The following is a 26063-nucleotide window of genomic DNA, read 5'->3' as shown; positions in this document are numbered from 1 at the left end:
ATGTTCTACTGACTGAGCCAGCCAGGTGCCCCATTCTTTCACTTTTCTATCATAAATTACTTACCTGTCCCCCCACATATAAACATCCAGTATATTGGAGTGTATTTTTCCCAAGTTCCCTCTTAAGCCCTCCCTTCTCTCTACATCAGTGGCTATCTATCTATCTATCTATCTATCTATCTATCTATTTATTTGGCAGATAGAGAGCACAAGCAGAGGGCGCAGTAGAGGGGAAGGAGAAGCAGGCTTCCCACTGAGCAGGGAGCCTGACATAGGGTTCAACATGGGGCTCAATCCCAGGACCTTGGGATCATGACCTGAGCTGAAGGCAGACACTTAACCAACTGAGCCACCCAGGCACCCCTCAGAGGCTTTCTTCTTAACTGAAGTTTTTATTTTGAAATAATTGGAGGTTCATATGCAGTTGTAAGAATGTGAGCTCCAAGGGGCGCCTGGGTAGCTCAATCAGTTAAGCATCAGACTCTTGATCTTAGCTCAGTTCGTGAATTCAAGCCACTGTCAGGCTCCTTGCTGGGCATGGAGCCTACTTTAAAAAAGAGAAAGAGGGGGGCAGCCCTGGTGGCTCAGCGGTTTAGCGCCACCTTCGGCCCAGGGCCTGAATCTGGAAACCCAGGATGGAGTTGCACATCAGGCTCCCCTCATGGAGCCTGCTTCTCCCTCTGCCTGTGTCTCTGCTTCTCTCTCTCTCTCTCTCTCTCTCTCGAATAAATAAATAAAATCTTAAAAAAATAAAAATAAAAAAGAGAGAGAGAGAGGGCAGCCCGGGTGGCTCAGTGGTTTGGCGCCGCCTTCAGCCCAGGGTGTGATCCTGGAGACCCAGGATCGAGTCCCATGTCGGGGTCCCTGCATGGAGCCTGCTTCTCCCTCTGCCTGTGTCTCTGCCTCTCTCTCTCTCTCTCTCTCTCTCTCTCTCTCTCATGAATAAATAAATTTAAAACATCTTTAAAATTTAAAAAAAGAGAGAGAGAGAGAATAGGAGCTCCTATGTACTGTTTGCCCACCTTCCCCAATGGTAACATCTTACAAAATATAGTATAATATTACAACCAGGATATTGACACTGATACAGTTAAGACACAGAAACATCAACACCAGAATCCCTTGTGCTGTCCTTTTATAGCCACAGTCCCCATCCACCACCAGTGCCTCTGAAAGACAGAAATATCTGAAGCATTTGAATGGCTTCTTCTTACTTCTCACACACACTAGGGAGACACATTGGTACTGGAGATGGTGGGGAGCTCTCCAGATAATTCTTTTATATGCCCAGCTGAAAAACACTGCTCACACCCCCACACTATCCAATATCAGCTATTCTTGTAATGCTATTTTTCCTGGAAAATACTTTTTTAAGATTTTATTTATTTATTTGACAAAGAAAAAGAGAGTAAGCACAAGCAAGGGGAGCAGGAAAGGGTGAGGGGAGAAGCAGCCTCTCCACCAATCAGGAAGCCCAATGCAGGGCCTGATTCCAGACATTTAACGGACTGAGCCACCCAGACACCCTGAAAATGCTTTTTAAACCTGGGTCTCAAGTCCTACTGTTCTCCACAGCAGCCAGGATGTAGGCAACTCACTAGCTACTACTACTAGAATATCCTGTGGCTCCCCAAACCAACCCTATCCAGCTTCCCTAGCCTGAATCTGGTCCTTTTCATCCTCCTCCTAACCATGAGGTAATTCAGTCATGCACTGAACATCTATTAACTCCTACAGAGGCCAGGGCAGTGACCTGACATGACACTCATCCAACTATCCAGCCCAGGAATCCCACAATGCCTCCATGCTGCCTGGCCTCCTGGCCCTGAACAGGGCCCAGAGAATTCACAAGTGTCATACATATTTGCCTTCAGTGAGGACCTGTGAAGTGAGTGCCCATTCTCTCTCCCAACTCCTGGCCACTTCAACTCACAGATTAGGAGGCTGCACTGGTGAAAAAGTCCTCCAGGAAAATTAGGAGCCTCTTACCTCACAGTACACAATGTCCGCTCCATAGTCCAGGGCCAGCAGCCGCATGGGGAGAGTGCCTACCCGAACCATAGGGGCTAAGATGAGTTTGTTGTGGTAGCACAGTGAGAGGCTGTGCTCAATCATTCCTCCTCTGCTGAAGCCTGCAGAAAAGGAAAACAAGAGTTAGAAATTCAAATAAAGAAAATCTCTTCTGTTAGATAGGTTTTTCTTCTTCTTTCCAATACATAAGACTTTGTTTTCCTTTTCTCTGACCATAAAAATAATGCACGCTTATTCATTCATTGAAAGAATATTTATTAGGTGTCTAGTCTGTGCCAGTCACTGTCCTAGTTTTGGGGATACATTACAAAACAAAACAGACAAAAATTCCTGTTCTAACAGAGCTTTTATTCTAGCAGGAAAACAAAGGCAAAAAAAAAATACATAATAAATAAATGATACAGTATGTTGGAAAATTAGTAATGCTAGAGAGTAAAAAACAGCAAGAAGTGGGGTGCCTGGGTGGTTCTATTGGTTAAGCATCTGCCTTCGGCTCAGGTCATGATCCCAGGGTCCTGGGATCAAGCCTCATGTTGGGCTCCCTACTCAGCAGGGAGCTTGCTTCTCCCTCTCCCTCTGCCTGCCACTCCACTTACTTGTGGTCCCTCTCTTTCTGTCAAATGAACAAATAAAAATATTTTACAAAAGAAAAAAAAACAGCAAGGAGAAAGGAAGATTGAAAACACCAGGGATGGATTAAAATTTCTTTCCATTTCATTGAGATGTGATTGACATACAGTATATTAGTTTAAGGTGTACAACATAACGATTTGATATATGTGTATGCTACAAAATGAATACCGCAATAACTTAACATCTATTACCTCATATATTAATAATTTTAAAAATAATAATAATTTTTGTCTTGTGATGATGATGACCTACTATTAGTAGGGTGCTTGAATGGGTCAGTAGGTTGGGTGTTTGACTCTTGATTTTGGCTCAGGTCATGATCTCAGGGTTGTGGGACAGAGTTCTGTGATGAGCTCAGCTCACAGAGTCTGCTTGGGATTCTTTCCCCCTTGCTGCTCCCTCCTGCTCGCTCTCTCTCTCTCTCATTAAGTAAGTAAGTAAGTAAGTAAATAAATAAATAAATAAATAAATAAATAAATAAAATCTTTATTAAAAAAGATCTATTCTTAGCAACTTTTAAATACACAATATTGTCAACTATAGTTGCTATGCTGTATATCACATCCTCAGAAGATATTTATCTTCTAGCTGGAAGTTCATATCTATTTTTTCCTTTTTTGAGAGAGAAAGAGAGAGAGAAGGGGGCAGGGTGAAGAAGAGGATGAGAGACAAGAGGACTCCATGCTGAATGTAGAGCCTGACACGGGGCTCAATCACATGACCCTGAGACCATGACCTGAGCTAAAATCAAGAGTTAGACATTTAACCAACTAAGCCACTCAGGTGCCCTAGAAGTTACTATCTTCTGACCACCTTCACCCACTTACCTCATACTCCCAGCAGGAAAAATATAAATAAATGGTATACTAATGGTATATTTTACATTAAAATATAAAAATATGTGAAAATATTTACATTAAAATATAAAAGTTTAAATAAGGAAACCAAGATAGGCTTCAATGGGAAGGTAACATTAAAGCTAAGACTTGAGTTGGTCAAGTTGGTATCTAGTAGAAGAATATACAGCAGAAGAAACAGCTTCCCTGATGTGTTAGAGGAACAGTGAGGAGGCCAATGTGGTTGGAACACAAAGAGGAGAAGAGAGAGTAATGAAAGTCAGATACACGATATCACAGCAGTAAGCAGATAGGACACAGTGTCAGATCCCATACGGACTTGAAGTACACTCTGTGGACTTTTTCAGCTCTTCACAAAACAGAAGCCAGTAAAGGACTTTAAGTAGAGAAGTAGCATGACTGAACATGTTTTCTCATGATCACAGTGATTACTCTAGAACAAGCAATTGGTTAGGGGCCAGAGTAAACACAGGGAGACCAAGTACAAGGCTCTTTGATAACCAACATAAGAGACGATGGTGGCTTGGCATGCCTGGGTAGCTCAGCAGTTGAGCATCTGCCTTCAACTCCAGGTGTGATCCTGGGGTCTGGGGATCGAGTTCTGCTTTGGGCTCCCTGCGGGTAGCCTGCTTCTCCCTCTGCCTATGTCTCTGCCTCTCTCTCTTTGTCTCTCATGAATAAATAAGTAAAATCTTAAAAAAAAAAAAAAAAAAGATGATGGTGGCTCAGGCCAGGAAGCTGGTAGTAGAGGTAGTGAGAAGTGGTCACATCCTAAATATATACTTTGAAGGTAAAGCCAACAGGAGTAAAAAGAAAAAAATCAAAATTCCATATCCCAGAGAAAACTGTTAATATTTACTTATGCTGAGCAAATATGGACCCCCCTAAAAAGTCACAAACCTAGCTAGCCAATGTTCCATTCTGCTCAGTTACTAACAATGTCTCCATTTTCTCTTTACTATTTAGCCCATTCCGGCTGGTGCCCTCCTCTACCATTCTACTAAAACTGCTCTGATTAAAGTCACCAATTACCTGGAAGTTGGGCAATCAACCACACACACACTTGTCCACAATCTGGTTTCACTAACAGTACAGTGACATGGTTGAGCCTCCCCTCTTCTTGACCTCTCCCCTCCCTAGGCTTCCCTGACCCCACACTTTCCTGGTTTTTCTCCCACCTCTCTGTCTTGCTTCTCAGCATCTTTGCTGGTTCCACCTCCTCAACTCACATGTTGAGTTTCCTCCTTAGTCTTGGGCCCTCTTCTCTTCTAATTCCACACATTCTCCGATGTAAATGTATTCACTCCCATGGCTTACAATATTGGTAATATACTGGTGATCTCTTTTTTTTTAAAGATTTTATTTATTTATTCATAGAGACATAGAGAGAGAGAGAGAGGCAGAGACACAGGCAGAGGGAGAAGCAGGCCCCATGCAGGGAACCCGATGTGGGACTCGATCCCGGGTCTCCAGGATCACACCCTGGGCTGCAGGCGGGCTAAACCGCTGCACCACCACGGCTGCCCATACTGGTGATCTCTAAAGGTATCTTATACCAACTGCTCAATATACATCCCCACCTGGGTATCTTAAGGACATCTTATAAGAAACATGCACAAAACAAAAATCTTGATCTGATCTGCCTTCCTAAGCTGCCTCTTCTGTCTTCATTAATTCATTCAACAGACATTTATTGAGCCCCTATAATATGCCAAGCACTGGTTGGCACTAGAGATAAAATGCAGAGGAGGAAGTCGAGTAGAAAAAGAGGGTTATAGAAAGAGAACTTACAAATACTTGGGAAATTAAACCACATACAGTGCTATGAAGGACATGAGGTTTTGGGAATCTGTGTCAACAGGAAAGGGACAGATAGAGGTTGAGAAGGGCTTCCCTTAAGAAATAATTGTTTCATTTTATTTTATTTTATTTTATTTATTTATTTTATTTATTTTAGAAAGACAGCGAGCACAAGGGGTCAAGAGGGGAAGTACAGAGGGGGTGGGAGAAGGAGGGGGAAAGAATCTCAGACTCCACATGAGCACAGAGCCTGACATAGGGCTTGATCTCATAACCCCGAAATTAAGACCTGGGCCACAATCAAGAATCAGATGCTTAACTGACTGAGCCACCTAGGCATCCAATAAATAATTTCTGATTCAAGATCCCAAGGGAGTGAAGGTGTTAATCAGGCCAATACAGGTAGAGAAAAGGTTTCCCATTTCAGCAACTAACACCTCCATTCACCCAGTTACTCATCCTTAATCCATATTCCCCACATTCAATCTATCACTAACTCCTTCTGAAACAGCCTTCAAAATATAACTAATCCATCGGCTTGGCTCCATATCTAGTGCCACCACTGTGCACAAAGCCCAGTCATCTAATGGCTCTCCCCAAATCTAATCTTACCTCCTCCTATCCTTTCTTTTAAAAAAAGATTTTTTTAATTTTTTTTAGATTTTATTTATTTATTCATGAGAGACACAGAGAGAGAGGGGCAAAGACAGAGGCAGAGGCAGAAGCAGGCTCCATGCAGGGAGCCCGATGTGGGACTTGATCCTGGGTCTCCAGGACCACGCCCTGGGCCGAAGGCAGGCACTAAACCACTGAACCACTGGAGCTGCCCAAGATTTTACTTATTTATTTAAGAGAGAGAGAGAGAGAAAGCAAGAGACAGAGCATGAACAGAGGGGGAGGGGTGAAGGGGGAGGGAGAAGCAGACTCTCCAATGCACTGAGCCGTGCATTAGGCTCAAACCTGGGACTCCAGAATCACGACTTGAGCCCTTGAGCCGAAGGCAGATACTAAACCGACTGAGCCATCTAGGCGCCCCTCCTATCCTTTTTCTGTTCCATACTGCATGGGTTTTGAAAAAGACAACTCTGGGGGATCCCTGGGTGGCGCAGCGGTTTGGCGCCTGCCTTTGGCCCAGGGCGTGATCCTGGAGACCCGGGATCGAATCCCACATCGGGCTTCTGGTGCATGGAGCCTGCTTCTCCCTCTGCCTATGTCTCTGCCGCTCTCTCTTTCTCTCTCTGTGACTATCATAAATAAATAAAAATTAAAAAAAAAAAGACAACTCTGATAATACCACTTCCTTGTTTATATCCTTCAGTGGTTTCCCACTCAGTTTAGGGATAACTCCCAAACCCTTCTGATGGCCCATCAAGCCCTGCACGACCTGTCCCTGTTCACATCTCCAGCTCATCTTAAGCCTCTCTTCCACTCATTCTCCTTGCTCTGGCCCCCTGGCCTTCTTTGAAAGTCTCCTACACTAAGCTCTCTGCAACCTGGGGCCCATGCACTTGCAGTCCTCTCTGTCTAGAACACTCTCCTGGACTCAATCATACACACCCACACTAAGGTCCTCTTTACCTTGAACGTCCCCTTTTTGGAGACATTTCCCTACCAGACCATCTAACTTCAGGTCCCTAGTCACATGCTCTCACAACACTTTGTTCTTCCTTATAGCTCAGTTACAATCCATGTGTCCACACTTACTTGTGTGGTCTCTCGTTTATCCCCCATCTCCTGCTCTAGATCACCAGGACAACAAGTCCCACAAAGACAGGAACATGGCTACCTAGTTCACTGCCAGGTTTCTAGCCCTGAGCCAGGGCTTGGCCCTTAGCAGCAGCTTCGAAAAGAAGGCGTGACCAAACACTTACTCTGTGGTGGCTGAGGACACCCTCTTGTTGGGACATTGGTCCAGGGACTCCCTCTGGTGCATGCCAGCAGGGCCTGACAGGGCCTGCCTCCAAGAAGGCTCCTCTCAAAGAAGCTAGGCTGTCCCCACCCTTTCCCAGTTCCCATCACAACCATTCACCCAGCCCTAAAATCACACCCAGATCACCATTTTAGTCACACAAACTGAGACAATCTCTCTACCATTCCTTTAAGGGCTGGTCTTCTCTATGACAGTTTGATGACCTTCTCAGTAGCCTTAACTTCAGTTTCATGGATACAAAAATCCCAACAATTATAATGCTTTTTGATTAAAGATAACACTATTCAAGGAAAACAACAAACTGGACTGGAAAAAAACCTTCCCAGCAGCCCGGGTGGCTCAGTGGTTTAGCACCGCCTTTAGCCCAGGGCCTGATCCTGGAGACCTGGGATCGAGTCCCATATTGGGCTCCCTGCAGGGAGCCTGCTTCTCCTTCTGCCTGTGTCACTGCCTCTCCCCCTCTCTGTCTCTCATGAATAAATAAATAAAATCTTTAAAAAAGAAAAAAAAACCTTCCCAGTCCCTTCCACATAAATTTTCCTGGAGACTATGATATTGCTTAAAAAACAATTTCTTTAAAATTAAATTTAGGGGGATCCCTGGGTGGCGTAGCGGTTTGGCGCCTGCCTTTGGCCCAGGGCGCGATCCTGGAGACCCAGGATCGAATCCCACGTCGGGCTCCCAGTGCATGGAGCCTGCCTCTCTCTCTGCCTGTGTCTCTGCCTCTCTCTGTCTCTCTCTGTGAGACTATCATAAATAAATAAAAATTAAAAAAATAAATAAATAAAAATAAAATTAAATTAAATTTAGGGATCCCTGGGTGGCTCAGCAATTTGGCCCCTGCCTTCAGCCCAGGGCCTGATCCTGGAGACCTGGGATCGAGTCCCATGTCGGGCTCCCTGCATGGAGCCTGCTTCTCCCTCTGCCTCTGTCTCTCTCTCTCTCTCTGTCTCTCACGTATAAATAAATAAAAATCTTTAAATAAATAAAAATCTTTAAATAAATAAATAATAAAATAAAATATAGAGTTAAAATTAAAGTCAATTAGGATTAAATATTCAGAGAATTATCCTACTTCCCACTCAAAACACCTGTAGATAAGAAAAAAATTAAAGTGACCTAATATATTTATAATGAGAAAGAGGTACTACAGTATATCTCTGTTACAGTTCTAAACACTGAATCAGAAGACCTGCCCTGAGGGCAGCCTGGGTGGCTCAGCAGTTTGGGTGCTTGCCTTCAGCCCAGGGCGTGATCCTGGAGACCCCGGATCGAGTCCCACATCGGGTTCCCTGCATGGAGCCTGCTTCTCCCTCTGCCTGTGTCTCTGTCTCTCTGTCTCTCTGTCTCTCTCTATCATGAATAAATAAATAAAATCTTAAAAAAAAAAAAAAAGAAGAAGAAGAAGAGGACCTGCCCTGGAATCCCAACTCTGCCCTGGGCAGATGAATTAACCTAGTAGAGAATGGAATAATTAACCTTATTCCATTCTCCCTCTGGAATATGAGACCCCAGCAGAATCTGCCAGGTGGGATATTGTGAAGAGTTAATTCTATGATGCTCAGTAGCTCTCCACACGTAGTAAGGGCTTAATAAATGTTCACTGCTCTCGCTACTGGGCTTTTACACTTTCAATACATTCTAAGTCTACTCTTCTATCAACAAACATCTACTAGCTGTTTTAGGATGAAGGCACTATGTGAAGTGCTGAAGGTAAAGAAATGGAAAGAACTAAGTTCTTGACCTCAAGAAGCTGCTCGGATCTGCCACTGCCAAGTGACTGATGACAAGAGCCTACAAGCCAGTCTCTCTGCTTCCAGGCCTATTATGTTCTGTATATGTTCCTTCCAGCAGCCAAAGGGGTCTTTCAAAACACAAATCAGGATAGGATATTATTCCCGTTCTCCAAAGCCTTCCCTACTGCTCTTAGAATTAAGTCCCAGCTCCTTCACAAGGCCTGCTCCCCCCCTTTCTCAGAAGCCCATTCATCATTTGCCCCCTGCCCTCTTAACTCCTCCATGTTAAGCTTCAGCTATTCTGATCTGTTTCTAGCTCCCCAAACTAACCTGCTCTCTCTCAGTTTGGAGTCTCTAAATAAGATGCCCCTGCTTAGAACCCATATTCCTATTCTTCCACCTGGCCGACTTCCAGTAGCCTTTCAGAACCTCCATACAGATGTCACTTCCTCCAGAAAGCCTTCCCTGACACTTATGTCCCAAACACAGAGTAAGGGAGCTCCTCTTAGCTCATTCCTGTCCTACATTGGAATATACTCTTGTAATTACAAGAGCAACTAACTATCAATCTGCCTTCCTCATCACAAATTAAAGGCAATCACTACATCTTGCTCATCACCAGGTCCTTGTCACAAAGTACACATCTGGCATAAGGTAGATGTTTAGGGTTTGTTGTGAAAAAAAGCTAACTGGGATGCCTGGGTGGCTCAGCGGTTGAGTGTCTGTCTTCGGCTCAGGGTATGATCTCAAGAGTGCCAGGATCGAGTCCCACATCGGGGTCCTCGCATGGAGTCTGCTTCTCCCTCTGCCTGTCTCTGCCTCCCTCTCTGTGGCTCTCATGAATAAATAAATAAAACCTAAAAAAAGGGTGGCCCGGGTGGCTCAGCGGTTTAGTGCTACCTTCAGCCCAGGGTGTGATCTTGGAGACCCAGGACCGAGTCCCACATCGGGCTCCCTACATGGAGCCTGCTTCTCCCTCTGCCTCTCTCTCATTCCTTTCTGTGTTTCTCATGAATAAATAAATAAAATCTTAAAAAAAAAAAAAAAACCTAAAAAATTTTAAAAATAAAAAAGAAGCTAACAGGTCAAATGGCAACAAGAACCACAATACGGTTAATGTTTCAGCCAAAGAAGAGCTCTATCACAGACAAATGTGTACTCTATAACAGAGCATTTCAAGTGCCTTGCCATACCTCAAGTATGATTACAGAGCAGACAAATGTCTACCCCAATCCCTTGCTTACCCAACTTGCATAAGAGCTACCACTAAAATGAATAAGATTCGGGTAGGAAAGCAGGAGGGGCACCCAGGTGGTGGCTTAGTCAGTTAAGTGTCTGCCTTTAGCTCAGGTCATGATCCCAGGGCAGATCAAGCCCCGCACTGGGCTCCCAGCTCAGTGCGGAGTATGCTGCTCTCTCTCTCCTTCTACCCCTCCCCCTATTCATGCTCTCTCTCTCTCTTGCTCTCTTTCAAATAAATAAATAAAATATTTTTTAATGCATTTTCTTTTTTTTAAGATTGTATTTATTTATTCATGAGAGACACAGACAGAGAGGCAGAGACATAGTTAGAGGGAGAAGCAGACTCCCTGCGTGGAACCTGATGCGGGACTTGATCCCAGGACCCTGGGATCACGCCCTGAGCCAAAGGCAGACACCCAACCACTGAGCCACCCAGGAGCCCTAAAAAATACATTTTCAAGAAAGTAGCAGGAGATGGAGTTGGGGGCAGATTCTGCAGAATGATTAGGAGATAAGCTGTAGGCCACAGGCATCCATCCATTAATAGCTTCTGAGTCAAGGAGTGACAAGGCCATGGCTGTGCTTTTTAGTAAGATCATTCGGAAAACAGATGATGGACTGGAGAATGAAAGACAGGAAGGAGGTAAGGAGTTGGGTTAGAAAGAGGATGAAATGATCTAGGCATATAGTGACACAGGCTGAAAAGAAAATGTTCAGGGGATCCCTGGGTGGCGCAGCAGTTTAGCGCCTGCCTTTGGCCCAGGGCGCGATCCTGGAGACCCGGGATCGAATCCCACGTCGGGCTCCCGGTGCATGGAGCCTGCTTCTCCCTCTGTCTATGTCTCTGCCTCTCTCTCTCTCTCTCTCTCTCTCTCTCTCACTGTGTGCCTATCATAAATAAAAAAATTTTTTTTTAATTTTTTAAAAAATGTTCAGCACTTGTACAACAGTCCTGATGCAGGCAGGAAAATGAAGGAACAGGGAGAGAATACTAACTAACAGCTACTTTTTATTTTTGCAATGCCTTGCAATTCCCTAAGTGCTTTGTTTATAACTGTGATTCTCAAATGGGGAGGCATATTAGAATCATTTGGAAAGGCTTTAAAAAATAGCAAAGTCCAGGCCTTACCCCCAAGTCAATTAACTCAGAATATAAACTCTTAAATGAATGAATGAATGAATGAATGAATGTAAACTCCATTAGGGCAGGAATTTTACCTGTTTTGCCCACTGTCTGTTTGAACAGTACCCAACATATACATGGTGCCCAGGAAATATTTATTGAACGAATAAATGAATGAATGGCTGTACCATTATCACCTGAGATCCAAGGGACAATAATTCTGTTTAAAACTTATGGAGTAACCAGGCAACGTGAGTTACTATGACAGCCCTGGGAAAAAAATACTACCAAGTTAGGCCCCTATTCTCATTCTTTTCACAAATAAGTATAACTTTCTTATTTCTAGAGTACTATAATATAAAACATGTATCTCAATAACAACTAGAGATTACTCAATGTCTCCTGCGAACAGCAGGAAAAGAGAGGAGACTTATTCAGTAGCTGACAACTGACAAAAAGAAATCAAGGACCAAGGGCAAAGACTGGCTCAGACAGACTCCAATCTTTATGAGATTTTGAGTTAATCATCTTGTAAGGACTTGAGCATGGTGAGAAAGTAGCCATATAGTAACCAGCTTCCCTGCCCCAAATATTTCGGTAGAACCCAAATGCAACTACATACCTATGTATTATTCTTTTCTGATAATTCCTTCAGTGTATCTACTCTGGCTTGGTGCAAAGTAAGACTTTGTTTTTATCTGAAAAAAACAGTGCCACGTGTAAATGGATAAGACCTGTTGAGTCAGATGTCAAAGAAGCTACATAGGGTAGCCCCCGTGGCTCAGTGGTTTAGTGCTGCCTGCAGCCCAGGGTGTGATCCTGGAGACCCTGGATCAAGTCCCACGTCGGGCTCCCTGAATGGAGCCTGCTTCTCCCTCTGCCTGTGTCTCTGCCTCTCTCTCTCTCCTCTCTGTGTATTCTCATGAATAAATAAATAAAATCTTTAAAAAAAAAAAAAAGAAGAAGAAGAAGAAGCTACATAGATAAGGAGCAAGGAGCTCTGATTTCTTGAGAAGAATCATAAAAGTAGTATAGAATCACAATATCTTGCAGTGCCCTTTATTTTTTTATTTTTTTTAATTTTTATTTATTCATGATAGTCACAGAGAGAGAGAGAGAGAGAGGCAGAGACACAGGCAGAGGGAGAAGCAGGCTCCATGCACCGGGAGCCCGACGTGGGATTCGTTCCCGGGTCTCCAGGATCGCGCCCTGGGCCAAAGGCAGGCGCCAAACCACTGCACCACCCAGAGATCCCTGCAGTGCCCTTTATATCAACTCCCTTCGATCATATTGCCAACCAGCGGTCATCCGGCCTGGATATGAACTTTCAATGATGGAAAAACTCAGCATCCTCAAGACAGACCTGGGCAATTCTAGTTGTTACAGCAGTTCTTTATATCAAATTCAGAATCTTCCTGTTACCTATGGGTCCTAATTCTGCACTCTGGAATGGTACACCCCATGGCACACTTCAGCTCTTTTCCATTTGGCACATTCCCCAGACCCATGAGGACAGTTTTGTTCTCTCTAAACTTCTCTTCTCCAGCTTCACTTCCTTGAGTCACTATTTCTTGTGTTTATGACTTTCAGGAAGGACCCCCAACTTTCCTAACCCCAAGGGCATAGCAAGCAATGGCATCAGTGTCCTAATTACAAATTCTGGGGATGAGGCAGAGCCAGCGCAAGAGGCTGTCAGATATGCCTACCTGAAGTGAAAGCACATGTAACCTCAGCCTCTCTTCAGTCCTCATACTCTATGCAGGGTTTCTCAACAACACACTATTCACATGTTGGGCCAGATAATCTTTTTTTGTGGGAGGCTTTCCTGTGCACTGCATAATGTTCAGCAACATCCCTGGCCTCTGCTCACTAGATGCCAGTAGCACCTCCCCAGATGTGACAACCAGAAATGTCTCCAAATTCTGTCAAATATCCCGGGGTGGGGTGGGGGCAAAAATCACCCTCACCTGAGAGCCATTGCTTGCTCTATCCAATGACTCTGTTCACCTGTCACTACTCAAAACTCTCTCCTCTGCTGGTTTGATGGGTAACTTTCCAGAAAGTCTACTTATGTATCAGAATGGCATTTGAAATTTTCAAGTATTTATCTCTTTGGAAACAACATGCATTGGTGAGGATGTGGAGAAAAAGGAAACTTCTTGCACTGTTGGTGGAAATTAAAACTGGTGCAGCCACTGTGAAAAACAGTATGGAAGTTTCTCAAAAAATTAAAAATAAAACTGCCATATGATCCAGCAATTCTAGTACTGGATATTTAGGCAAAGAATACAAAAACACGAATGGGGGGGGGGGGAAGCACCTCTATGTTTATTGCAGCACTATTTACAATAGCTAAATTATGGAAGCCACCCAAGTGTCCCTGGATTGATGAATAAAGAAGATGTGAGATAGGGGATCCCTGGGTGGCTCAGCGGTTTAGCGCTTGCCTTCAGCCCAGGGCGTGAACCTGGAGTCCCAGGATCGAGTCCCATGTCGGACTCTCTGAGTGGAGCCTGCTTCTCCCTCTGCCTGTGTCTCTGCCTCTCATGAGTAAATAAATAAAAAAAATCTTGGGATGCCTGGGTGGCTCAGTGGTTGTGCGTCTGCCTTTGGCTCGGGGCATGATCCTGAAGTCCCAGGATTGAGTCCCACATGGGGCTCCCTGATGGGAGTCTGCTCCTCCCTCTGCCTGCCTGTGTCTCTGCCTCTCTCTGTGTGTCTCTCATGAATCAGTAAATAAAAGACCTTAAAAAAAATCTTTAAAAAAAAAGAATTAAATCTTGCCATTTGCAACAACATGAATGGATTCAAAGGGTATAATGCTAAGCGAAGTAAGTCAATCAGAAACAGATAAGGGTTTTTTTGCAACCTGAACAACTGAATGCAAGTAAAATACTCTGGCCAGGGCTATGTAACACAAGCCACATATTTGATCACCTGAGTGATCAAGGACCCTCCTCACCACTATTTAAGCAATTTATGTATCTTGACTGGGAACCCAGTGAAGGTGAGCATACTGCAAGAATAGTAGGTTCAGGATGAAAGTTGGGAGGGTTGGCAAGAGAATGGAGAGCGAACCTCAGGTGAAAGGTGGGGGTAAGTACAAAGAGAAAGGTCTACTTGAAATAAAGCCTGAAGATCTTACAGCTCCCGCTTCACAGAGGGGCCATCAGTTTGCCCTCGGGGCTCTCAGCTCTTGGCCAAGGGAAGGGGGGGCCTAGATCTAAGACACCTGGCCCTCGTCTTCTCCCCCAGGCCTGACCATGCGTTCAGATTCTCAGTAAACATTTATTACCAGACCTTGCGCGGGGATCACACCTGGGAAAACACCACCGCACCCTCGGAATTTACAGGAGACCAACACTAGACAAGCCACCAAAGGAGCGGTGGGAGCGACAAAAGAGAATGACCAGGACCGACACCCAATCGCCAGAAGCCCTCCGTCCTCCTGTCCATTAGGCCCGGCCCCCAGCGCCGCGTATCGCCGGACCCCGCGCCTGCCTCCATCGCGCCCTTTTCCCCCAGGCCGATCCGGGTCTGGACGTCGCCAACACCTGCTCGGACCCACAGACCTCGCCGCAGTTGAACTTTACAGACTCTCCCTCCTTCCTCAGGGTTCGCCGACTCCACAAGCCTTACTGAGCCGCGCCGGACACCGTCCACGAGGCCTCGCGCGCTCGTGACGTCATCGCCGTGCGCCTCTCGCACGCCTAGGGGACTATGGCTGTGGCGCGGCCGCCGCGGCTGCTGCGGCTCGCGGCCCGGTGGCTTTGCGCGCCTCGACGGGACCTGGCGGGCCGCGGTCCTGAGGAGCCCCTGCCCGTGGTTCGCATCCCGCGGGCTCTACAACAGCGGCAGAGCGGGCGACGGAGTTCCCCGCGGCTGGTGCTGGCGCGGCCTGGCCCGCTGCTCATCTCGGCGCGGCGGCGGGAGCTGAGCCAGCCGGCGCGCCTCACGCTGGGCCGCTGGGAGCGCGCGCCACTAGCTTCGCGTGGTTGGAAGAATCGGCGCTCCCGCAGAGACCACTTCTCCATCGAGCGCGCGCAACACGAGGTACCAGCGCTGCGGAACCTCTCATCCGAGGGCAGCTTCGCGGATCTGGGTCTGGAACCCCCAGTGCTTCGTGCGCTGAAGGATGCTGCGCCTGAAGTCCTTCGGCCTACAACCGTGCAGTCCAGCACCATTCCCCCTCTACTTCGCGGCCGCCACATCCTTTGCGCCGCGGAAACGGGCAGTGGCAAGACTCTCGGATACCTACTACCCCTGCTTCAGCGGCTCCTGGGCCGGCCAGGCCTGAATCCCCACAGTACACCTGCTCCTCGAGGCCTCGTCCTTGTGCCTTCGCGAGAATTAGCGGAACAGGTGCGGGCAGTGGCCCAGCCCTTGGGCATCTCTTTGGGCCTCCGGGTGCGAGAGCTAGGGGGAGGCCATGGCATGAATAGGATCCGGGTGCAACTGTCCAAACAACCTCCAGCAGACGTACTAGTGGCCACTCCAGGAGCTCTGTGGAAGGCCCTGAAAAGTCACCTAGTCAGCCTGAAGCAGCTCTCCTTCTTGGTGTTGGATGAGGCAGACACACTATTGGATGAAAGCTTCTTGGAACTAGTGGACTACATCTTGCAGAAGAGCCATATAGCAGAAGACCCAGATGACTTAAAAGACCCCTTCAATCCCAAAGCTCAGTTAGTGCTGGTGGGGGCCACATTTCCCGAAGGTGTAAGCCAGCTGCTAAGTAAAGTTGCCAGCCCAGACTCTCTGACCACCATCACCAGCTCTAAGCTCCACTGCATCATGCCTCATGTTAGACAGACATTTATGAGGCTGAAGGGAGCAGAGAAGGTGACTGAATTGGTGCAGATCCTCAAGCAGCATGACAGAGCATATAGGACTGGTCCCTCGGGAACTATTCTGGTGTTCTGTAATAGCTCCAGCACTGTGAACTGGCTGGGATATATTCTGGATGACCACAAAATCCAACACCTAAGGCTGCAGGGACAAATGCCAGCCTCAATGAGAGCAGGTATCTTCCAGTGCTTCCAGAAGGGCTCCCGGGACATACTCCTCTGCACAGACATAGCCTCTCGGGGCCTGGACAGCACCCATGTAGAGTTAGTTGTCAATTACGATTTCCCCCTCACCCTGCAAGACTACATCCATAGAGCCGGTAGGGTGGGCCGTGTAGGGAGTGAGGTGCCTGGCACTGTCATCAGCTTTGTGACCCATCCCTGGGATGTAAGCCTGGTTCAGAAGATTGAGCTGGCAGCTCGTCGGAGGAGAAGTCTTCCAGGACTAGGTCCTCAGTGAGAGTCTTTGCCCTAGCAAGTCTGATGGCAGCCAGCTTAAACATGATGCCATTAACAGGGATCTTTCCCTTTGTTCTGAGTGTGTGAGTGCACTTGTCAGTAGGATGCACTGGGCTGAGCAGCCCGGGTGGCTCAGGTTTAGCACCGCCTTCAGCCCAGGGCATGATCCTGGGGTCCTGGGATCGAGTCCCACCTCGAGCTCCCTGGGTGGAGCCTGCTTCTCCCCCTGCCTCTGTCTCTGCCTCTCTGTGTCTCTCATGAATAAATAAAATTAAAAAACCAAAACGGATGCACTGGGCTACCTAGTCACCTCCCTGAATGCCTGGCGAGCTGCTGTCTGGTTTCCAAAGATAGATGTGGCCCTAAATGGAGAGCGAGCTACTGAGCACAGTTCTTTGCAGTCTTTCACATGACTTGGGAAAAATAAAGTAGATTTTTGGCTTTGTATTATGTCATAATTTCTAACAATAAGTAATGTTTTTATGGGTCTCACTTAATAATAGTTACCACTGGGGTGGAATTCATTGGACTGTGAGAAGATTCACACTCCAAACAACACATCTGGGACAGAGACTCTTTCTGTTGCCGTTTTAATTAGTAAACACTTAGATTTTATTTCCTGCCCCCAAAACATCCCTTAAGCCCCCCGGAGAAGTGAAAGGGGACGTGACTAGCAGTAGAGATTTTCTTCACCAACGGTGCTCGTGGCAAGCTTGGGCATTCTTGGTGAAGTCTCTTCAGGAAGTACTGCCAGAAGAATAGAAAAGACAGACTGACACAGAAGTATTGCTTGGTGTGCATTTCCAAGCTCTGCATTCTTAATCTTTGTGGCCTGGGAAGAGAAAGAGGATTAAACTTTTTACAAAACTGGCAAAATAAGCATGTAGCATCCTCTCACTGTTTCCTAGGTTCCAGTTTCTATAGTATATAAGCCTAAAGTAATGTGCAGTTGAGAGTCATACTCTACAAAACAACTTTAAAATACTTGCACGCACACAAAGACACACAAAAATACTTGCACACTGCAAAGGACAAGGTTGCAGAGAACAGAAGATTGCACTACATGTATAATCATGGCTCTCATATGAGGAAACTTAAAGATTTTATTTGAGAGTATGAGCAGAGGAGAGGGGTAGAGGGAGAGGGGTCATATAAGGAAACTTGAGGCTCAGAGGGATAAAGTTGCTCAAAATCCTACACATAACATAATGATGACAATTTTGTCTGTGTGCACCAAGGGTTGAGTTAGTTGCCAACTTTTAATATTGCCCACTTTAACTCTCAAAAGTAACCCAGTTTGGACAATAATTTGGTCACTACCCATGGATCACTTGCAGTACTGCCCAGGAAGTTTGTTAAAAATACAGATTTCAGGACAACGTGAGTGACTCAGTGGTTGAGCCTCTGCCTTTGGCTCAGCTAGTGATCCCAGGGTCTTAGGATCAAGTCCCACATCAGGCTCCCCACAGGGAGCCTGCCTCTCCTTCTGCCTGTCTCTGCCTTTCTCTCTGTCTCTCGTGAATAAATAAAATCTTAAAAAAAAAAAAAAAAAAAAAAAAACAGATTTCAGAGTCACCTGGCTGGCTCAGTCAGTAGAGCATGTGACTCTTGATCTCTAGGTTGAGTTCAAGGCCCATGAAGGGAATAGAGATTACTTAAAAATAAAATCTTAAAAAAATAAATTACATATTTCTGAGCTCACAACCATTTGTCTATGCTATTCTCCCTTCCCCAAAGACCCAGGTCCTGATAATGTATCAGTAACCCTACGAGGTCAGATTGATGTTCCCAGATAAATAAACGCTCCTGAGCCTTGGAGAATGTAAGTGGTCTTCTGCTGGCCCACTTGGCCAGAAAGAACCTCCCCCAGAGCTCTCCCCTTCACATCTTCCCTCCCAGCACTCTGCAAGGGCAGTCAATTCTAATCAGGCCTGATTTCATGTGTCCTAACATGCACCACACTAATTCAAGCAATTTAGGAATAGAAAGATGATGTGGTTCTCAACCACGGTTGCCCCACTTTGTTGTTGTTGCCCAACTTCTAAAATAGTCCTGCATCATTATGTACCTCCAGGGAACATGCCTTTTGCAACTGCCCCAGGAAACAAGCATCCCATCTCTGCATATTCAAGGTCAGCAACAGGGGGCCCCCTTTAAGGAAGATTATCTCTCATTGCTAGGAAGTGTTGATTGACTGTATCCAGGGCTGCCCCAAATGTGGTTCCTTCCTGTGGGCCTGATCAAGCTCAGGGCAGAGCTATTTCCTCCTCCTCTGAGTAGGACCCAATCAGCTTTTAGTAACGCCTCTTCACAGTTTGACCATGTTTTTCACCCACACTTCTGCTGAGCCCACACTTCATCCTTTCACAGTGGTAGGATTGTTATATCAGTAATTTGCCTTTTTAGGGGAGAGATGAATGTAATGATTAGGTTGTTGTTTTGTCGTGAATTTGTTTTGAATTTCATACTAAAACGCCCCCACCATTCCCACTTGGTGAATGCCATTCAGGACCCTCATTTGGAGCACCTTTAACATCTCTAGCAGTGTCACTTTGAAAAGGATGAGTTTGTCTTCACATTCCTATCAGGTATAAATCCAGAGCCCACCTGAAGCCCTACCATTGAGCGGAACACCTTTCCACTACTTGTATAACCTCACATAGGCCCCCTTCACCTCTTAGTTTTTTGAGTCCTCAGTTGTAAAAATGTGAGGGTTCTGTGAATTTGCATTTGGAGAAGGACAAGTTCAAGAAGACTTTGTCTTTGCTTTTATTCTTCTCAGCTGGAAGTTCTTCCCTCTCCTCTCCATGAGTCCAAATCTAACTTATCCTTGAGGGCCACTGCCAAGGAAACTTCCACACAAATCTCTGCCTCCCCAGCTGTTGAATACTTAGGGTCAGTGCCATACAACCTGACTGTCTCTTGGGTTAGTCTTGCCTCTCAAGCCAATCACAGAATGTGGGTTCTCTTGCCCTATTTTGGTCCCTGGCGCTGTGCCACAGTTATTTCCTAGGGCTGGCTGGGGAGAGAAGTGTGAGGGCCCAGACAAGGTGCTTTTCTGTCTCCACCCTGCTCTCCTCCACAAAACCCCAAGAGCCTGAAGCCTGCCCTTCAAGTCACAGATTCCTTATGTGACCTCACTGGATAGTGATGACTTCACAAGCCTTCTCACAGTTTCCATGGCAGAGTAACGACGCAAACGTGATGCTCTCGGGGAAACTTCCCTACCAGTTCTCTACCAGATACCAATCTGTTCGGTTGCCTGAGAGAGAATGTCTGACCGGATCTTCTATATTCATTCTAACTTGTCCTCTGTCCCCTGGGAGGGCAGCATAGCAGGTAGGCCTAGGTCAGGCATCTGTACAAGAGTCATTGGTATACACACAACTTCACCTGGCTGACACAGGTTCCTTCTGGGCTTGCCCACCACACCTCAGAACTTAATCAGCTGTAAGTAATACAAGTGACCTGGGGCCCCCTCAGGGACTTACAGTGTTCCTGCTCACTGCTGAGGACAAGTGAAATGTCATCCCTGGGCAACTATTCAGAAAGCTTCTAATCTTTATAAATGCAGCCTTCCCTTTTGGCTACAAGATACTTCCATTCTGACCCTTTTCTGAGTGGCCTCTCAGCAAAAGTCAAGCCAATTTTTGTTGGCAAGTGATAAATGGAGCAGTTCAAGGAAGAATTGTTGAGGGCCACTCATGAAACCCTCCTTCAAACCCAGGCACCTTCACCATGCTGTCATGTAGACATCCACATGGGTCCCCTCAGACACCCCAGAATGAGCTGCTGAGTGCTGGGAAAATGTGGTGTCCTATCAATGGGAAGAACAGAAGAACCAAGGAGAGTGATGAGTGATACCAAGACTGGAGGGCTGACGAAATGGTGTCCTAGGAGGCTGGGTGGACGTGAGCCTAGATTTGTCACCCAGAATCTGGCTCTGAACCTCCTGGTCACTCTGCCTCAGTATTTGGCCTTTTGCTAACCTAGGTAAAAGTACCAGAGGGCTAGAGATCAGTGTGGTTGAAATAGGCAGTATGAATGGGGCCCCAGAGGGGTTGCCAAGATGAGAGAAGTTCTTAGCCCATTTATATTAATTTTTCCAACACTAAAAAGGTATTTCCATTAAAGCCTCAGAAGTGATAGACCTTGAGAAATGCTTTTTCTGCTGTGGAAGGGAGAGATGGAAAGGATCCCAGATGCAATTGTTTTCAGGTTCTACTATTTCCTCCAAGAATGTGGAACAGATTTCCGCATCTCCTGCTGCTACCCTGAGCTACATAGAATCGTTTTTGCAGCCATATTCCTTCTCTAGGGGACTCATAGAGGCAATGGGCCAAGGCTGTGTTCCAGATACCAAGCAGATTAAAGGACTTCAGCCAGAAACTGGGAGAGACATGAGATGGGAGGTCCTGGCAGGTCACTGTACATAGCAAAAATGACTGATTAGATCTTATTTTCTTTCCAGCAACAGTGGCTCCCATTTCTCCTCCTACACCTGGTCACTACCATGTCCTCTACCGAGGCTGTGGAGAAACCCAGGTGGGCTGGCATGGAGAGACATACTGCCTGGTTGGTGGCTACCGGACCTATGGGGATGCTCCTGTGGTCACCCCAGCAAAGGTGGAAGCAGAGAAACCAATTTCCAGCAGGGCTCTCCAGAGGCATCAGAATCGGATAAAGACCTAGGTTGCTCCAGCCCCCAAATTTGGCGATTGCAGTGTGGTGGCAGGAGGCTGACCCCACAGAAGCTCAGTGGCTGAGCCACTCTGTGGGGAGGGCAAACATTTAACCACCTAAGACAGCCAATGCCTCTTCCTGCAGTGACTCCGACTATCCACCGCTGGAACTAGAACCTGAGCCGCTCTGTCTCAGCCTTCCTCAGCCAGGAGCCTCCTTCCATACTAACTGGCCGTGGGCAAGGAGCCTTGGAACTGAGGTTTGAAGGAAGAGGCTGCTCTGAACATCCCAGGGCTAAAACCGGCCTGGAAGAAAACCTGACGTTTCTCTGCTCAATCCTCTAGAGCCCCTTCTTGGGAAGAAGAAAGAAAAGTCTGCTGTCTTGGAGCCAAGGACGATGCAAGAGCAGAGAGAGGGTTCAGAGTGGTCTTAGCAGGGGCCAATCTAGCAGATAGACTCCTGCCCTGAGTCACTGCCAGAAGCTGCCAACACAAACCAAGAGGAGCTGGGCTTTTTGAAACTGAAAAGAAGCAATTTGCGTCTACCCAGGGAGCCTCTTGTCTGGAGCCAGGAGACAGAATAGAGAGACCCAGGAAGACCTGCTTCCCAGAGCCAGAAGAAAACAGAGAGAAGAGTTGGGTGGCACCAACGCTGAGGCTCATGTGCTCCTTCATTCCCAGCCCTTTCTGCCCCAGTGGGATTACTTACTGTCCAATAAAATGATTTTGCCCAACATATTTGGCTTGAAACCTAGCTTGTCCAAGGCCAGGCCCCAAACCTTCCTGTTCCCTTGAAGTACATTCCCACATGGGGAACCTGATGCTCTAAGACCTTCTGCCTCCGAAAAGACCCTGGAGTACAGCTTCTAACTGTGACTATCACAATGACACCTGCGCAGATCGGGGCAGGACACAGGCAGGTTCTTTAAGAAATGCAAAGCCTGATGAGAACTTCCCTGTGTATATGTACATGTGTGTACGTGCGTGTGTGCGTGTGTGTGCATGTGTGTGTAAGAAGATGAGAGGCAGGACTGAAAAGACATTCTGTCCATCAACCCATCCATCTATCCATTTACTCAACAAATGTTTACTGAGCACCTGCTAGTTGCTTGGGGTATATTAGTGAGCAAGATGATTAAAGCCCCTCACCTCAAGGCACCCACAAACTAAAGAGGTAAGTAAAGGATATAATTTCAAATAATTATAAGTGCAATAAAGAAAAGTAAAAGAGGGGCACCTGAGTGGCTCAGTTGGTTAAGCATCTGCCTTTGGCTCAGGTCACAATCCTGGAGTCCCAGGATCCAGAGCCCCATGTGGAGGAGCTTGCTTCTCTCTCTGCCCTTCCCCCAACTCATGCACATGTGGGCTCTCTCTCTTCTCAAATAAATAAAAAAAAATTTAAAGATTTTATTTATTCATGAGAGGCACAGAGAGAGGCAGAGACAGGTAGAGGGAGGAGTAGACTCCATGCAGGGAGCCCAATGCAGGACTCGATCCCAGCACTCCAGGATCATGCTCTGAGCCAGAGGCAGAGGTTCAACCTCTGAGCCACCCAATAAATAAAATCTTTAAAAAAGAAGGAAAAAAAGGAAAATAGGATAAATAGGATAAAAATAGGATAAAAGGATACAGTGATGAGGTGGTGCTAGGTTTCACAAGGTAGTCAGGGGAGACTTCTTTGAGGAGGTGACATCTCAGTGAAGGAAGATGTGAGGGAATCCTAGTAAGAGCTGGAGGGAGTCAATTCCTGGAGGAGGAAATGGAAAGTGCAAAGATCCTGGGGCAGGAATGAGGCCGGCCTGTTCTAAAACTAACAGAAAGGCCAGTGTGGCCAGAGAGAAAAAAGAAGAATGAAAGATGTGGTTGGAGCAGCAAGCATGGACCAGGCCACAGCAGGCCTTGTCAGCCATGGTGAGGAATGTGGATTTTAAGCGTGTTGGGCAGTCATGGGAAGAAGTTGAGCAGGGTAGTGAAATGATCAGATAGATATGCTTAAAATATCATTCTGACTACTGTGTGCAATGGCAGTGAGGTGCTGGCTATTACCAGTGGAATGTCTCACTGAGCAGTTAAGGGGACAGAGAGTAGGGGTGAGGGAATGTCAGCAGAGAAGAAAGAGCACAGGGTGTGTGTGGACCTGTGTGCCGGGTCCACTTGTCTTCAGCATCCTAGATCAAAAGGAGGCACTGCCAGCAGCTCCTGACCCTCAGGTCCCAGTGAAGCAGCTCACGCCGTGGACAGCGCACACACTCTCAGGGGGCCACATGAGCAAGAGTGTTGCTCCTCCTCTGACACCCTCAAAGCCAGGAAAGGTCCTGATAATTTAAATAGTTTCCCTAATCTGAGTTAGAGGAAGGAGTCACCAGCTCTGGGGGGTTCCCACTGTGAGTCTCAATTAACTCACAAAAGACAGGGGATCCCTGGGTGGCTCAGTGGTTTGGCGCCTGCCTTTGGCCCAGGGTGCAATCCCACTTCGGGCTCCCGGCATGGAGCCTGCTTCTCCTTCCTCCTTTGTCTCTGCCTCTCTCTCTCTCTCTCTATGTCTATAATAAATAAATAAATAAATAAATAAATAAATAAATAAATAAATAAATCTTTAAAAAAAAAGCTTACAAAAGACAGCTAATTCCTCTTCCTCCTACTCCTCACCTCTGGAGATTATAATCTTATATTGCTCTCTGAAACTTGGGGTGTCTGAGGACAATTTGCGATCCTGGAGGAGTCAGGTAGGTTGGCAATCCCCAAACATGAGGCAAACAGACTCACCTGGGACTTCCAGGAAAACAAGGGATCCCCAGCACCTATGCCAGTCCTACAGGAATACATTTTTAGAGTGGGATCTGGAAACCTGCACTTTAAAAATTTTCCCATACAAGTGACAGAGGAACCTGTGAAATGACACCATGGGATGCAATCAGCAAATTCCAAAACAGAACACTCTAAAGAACAAAGGACCTGATTTTTTCAACAAATAAATTACAAAGAAAGAAGGAAGAGGAACCAATGGATTGAGAGACATAAAAACCAAATGCAATGTGGATGACCTTATCTACATTATAATTAAAACAATTATTTAAAAATTAGACAATCAGGGAAATTTGAACATGATAGATAATTCATAATAGTAAGGAAGTATTGTGACTCTTTTAAGATCCATAGTGGTATGGTAGCTGTCTTTTTATTTTTTTTAATATTTTTTTCTTTATTTATTTATGATAGTCACACAGAGAGAGAGAGAGAGAGGCAGAGACACAGGCAGAGGGAGAAGCAGGCTCCATGCACCGGGAGCCCGACGTGGGATTCGATCCCGGGTCTCCAGGATCGTGCCCTGGGCCAAAGGCAGGCACCAAACCACTACGTCACCCAGGGATCCCTTTTATATATATATATATTTTTTTTTTTTTTTTGGTAGCTGTCTTTTTAAAAAGCTGTTCGTTATTTTTTGGGATGCAAACTTAAATATGGATAGAATAAATGTTCAATTTGCCTTAAAATATTCTGTAGAAGGTGTAAATGAGTAAGGTATACATGAAACAAGATAGGCCATCCATAATTGTTGAAGCCAGGTGCCTGATATATAGGGGTTCACTATACTCTTCTGTTTTGTTTTGTTTTGTTTTTTCATGAGAGACACACTGAGAGAGGCAGAGACACAGGCAGAGGGAGAAGCAGGCTCCATGCAGGGAGCCCGACGTGGGACTCGATCCTGGGTCTCCAGGATCAGGCCCCGGGCTGAAGGCGGCACTAAACTGCTGAGCCACCTGGGCTGCCCATCTTCTGCTTTTTTATGTTTGAAATTAACCTAATAAGTTAAAAGAAATTTTCAAAACTTTATTTGAGAGAGAGTGAGAGAAAAAGAGAGAGAGAACAAGCAGGGGGATGAGCAGAGGGAGAAGCAGACTCCCCACTAAGCAGGAAGCTGGATGTGGCTAGATCCCAGGACCCTGGGATCATGACCTGGGCCTCCTAGGATCATGACCTGAGCTGAAGGCAGGTGCTTAACTGCCTGTGCCACCCAGGCACCCCAGAAATTTTTTTATTATTTTAAGATTTTATTTATTTATTCATGAGAGACACAGAGAGAGGCAGAGACACAGGCAGAGGAAGAAGCAGGCTCCATGCAGGGAGCCTGATGTGGGACTTGATCCCGGGTCTCCAGGATCATGCCCTGGGCTGAAGGTGCCGCTAAACCGCTGAGCCATCAGAGCAGCCCAGAAATTTTTTTAGAAAGCTTCTCAGGTGCAGTTCAATGTTCCATCCAGATTTGGAATCAGTGAGGACTTGGGGGTCACTTCATAGCATAAATTAGCTTGTGGGAGCCATGGCAGCCAGGCAGAGTAGGGTAGTCTTTCTGCATAAAAAATAGGAAGCTCAGAGAGCTCTGAGGCAGGGTGCGCTGTGTATAGCATGCTGCTGCAGGTCTGAAAGGCCTCAGAGATGAGCAGGCTAGGCTGAGCAAACAGCAAGTCTGAACTTAAGACTAAATGAAAACCACATATGCCACACGATAGATGTTTGTTTGGTCAGAGCCCATCCTAGCACCTGGCATCCACACAGCCCACTCCTCTGATGCTTATGTGAGCAGATGTGGTAGGTAACTGGAGACTTGTCCAGCCCCTTCACTGCATACCCCAGCGAGGGGCCAGCTCCAATGGGTGATCAGTAGGGAATGTCTAGACAGATGATTTAAGGGACTTGAAGCCTCTCCTGAAGAGAGAGGCAGCAG

General features: G+C 46.3%; 3 protein-coding genes across 11 annotated transcripts in view; 2 read left to right on the top strand and 1 right to left on the bottom strand.

The window, feature by feature from the left end:
- DUS2 (dihydrouridine synthase 2) overlaps positions 1-15078 on the bottom strand; it is a 50237-nt gene extending 35159 nt beyond the window's left edge. For 5 of the 9 annotated variants that reach the window (XM_072815880.1, XM_072815905.1, XM_072815910.1 and 2 more), the window contains exons 1-2: positions 14925-15078; positions 1990-2132 (exon numbers count right to left, since the gene is read on the bottom strand). In XM_072815880.1, the coding sequence (XP_072671981.1) occupies positions 1990-2115 (126 nt within the window). In that variant the 5' untranslated portion in view covers positions 2116-2132; positions 14925-15078. Of the gene's footprint in view, positions 1-1989; positions 2133-11974; positions 12051-14853 lie in introns of all 9 variants that reach the window. The other 4 variants (XM_072815918.1, XM_072815928.1, XM_072815883.1 and 1 more) reach the window with 2 other exon arrangements.
- Positions 15048-17100, top strand: DDX28 (DEAD-box helicase 28). Its single transcript, XM_072815872.1, has one exon. The coding sequence runs from the start codon at positions 15073-15075 to the stop codon at positions 16654-16656; it is 1584 nt and encodes a 527-aa protein (XP_072671973.1). The 5' UTR covers positions 15048-15072; the 3' UTR covers positions 16657-17100.
- Positions 17101-19740: 2640 nt separating this feature from the next.
- On the top strand, positions 19741-22073 carry DPEP2NB (DPEP2 neighbor). The gene is given in 3 exon segments (XM_072816197.1): positions 19741-19994; positions 21127-21324; positions 21327-22073. Coding segments are annotated over 3 exon segments (360 nt in total). The 5' UTR covers positions 19741-19927; the 3' UTR covers positions 21422-22073.
- The last annotated feature ends 3990 nt before the right edge of the window (positions 22074-26063 follow it).

Source organism: Canis lupus, chromosome 3 (genome assembly GCF_048164855.1).
Source record: "Canis lupus baileyi chromosome 3, mCanLup2.hap1, whole genome shotgun sequence".
Classification (NCBI taxonomy): Eukaryota; Metazoa; Chordata; class Mammalia; order Carnivora; family Canidae; genus Canis; species Canis lupus.
The sequence above is the reverse complement of the archived record's forward strand: the minus strand, read 5'-3'. Positions and strand labels throughout refer to the sequence as shown.

What these genes read in the sequence shown, in the direction of transcription:
- DDX28 (XM_072815872.1), top strand. Translation starts at nt 15,073, where the DNA reads ATGGCTGTGGCGCGGCCGCCGCGGCTGCTGCGGCTCGCGGCCCGGTGG.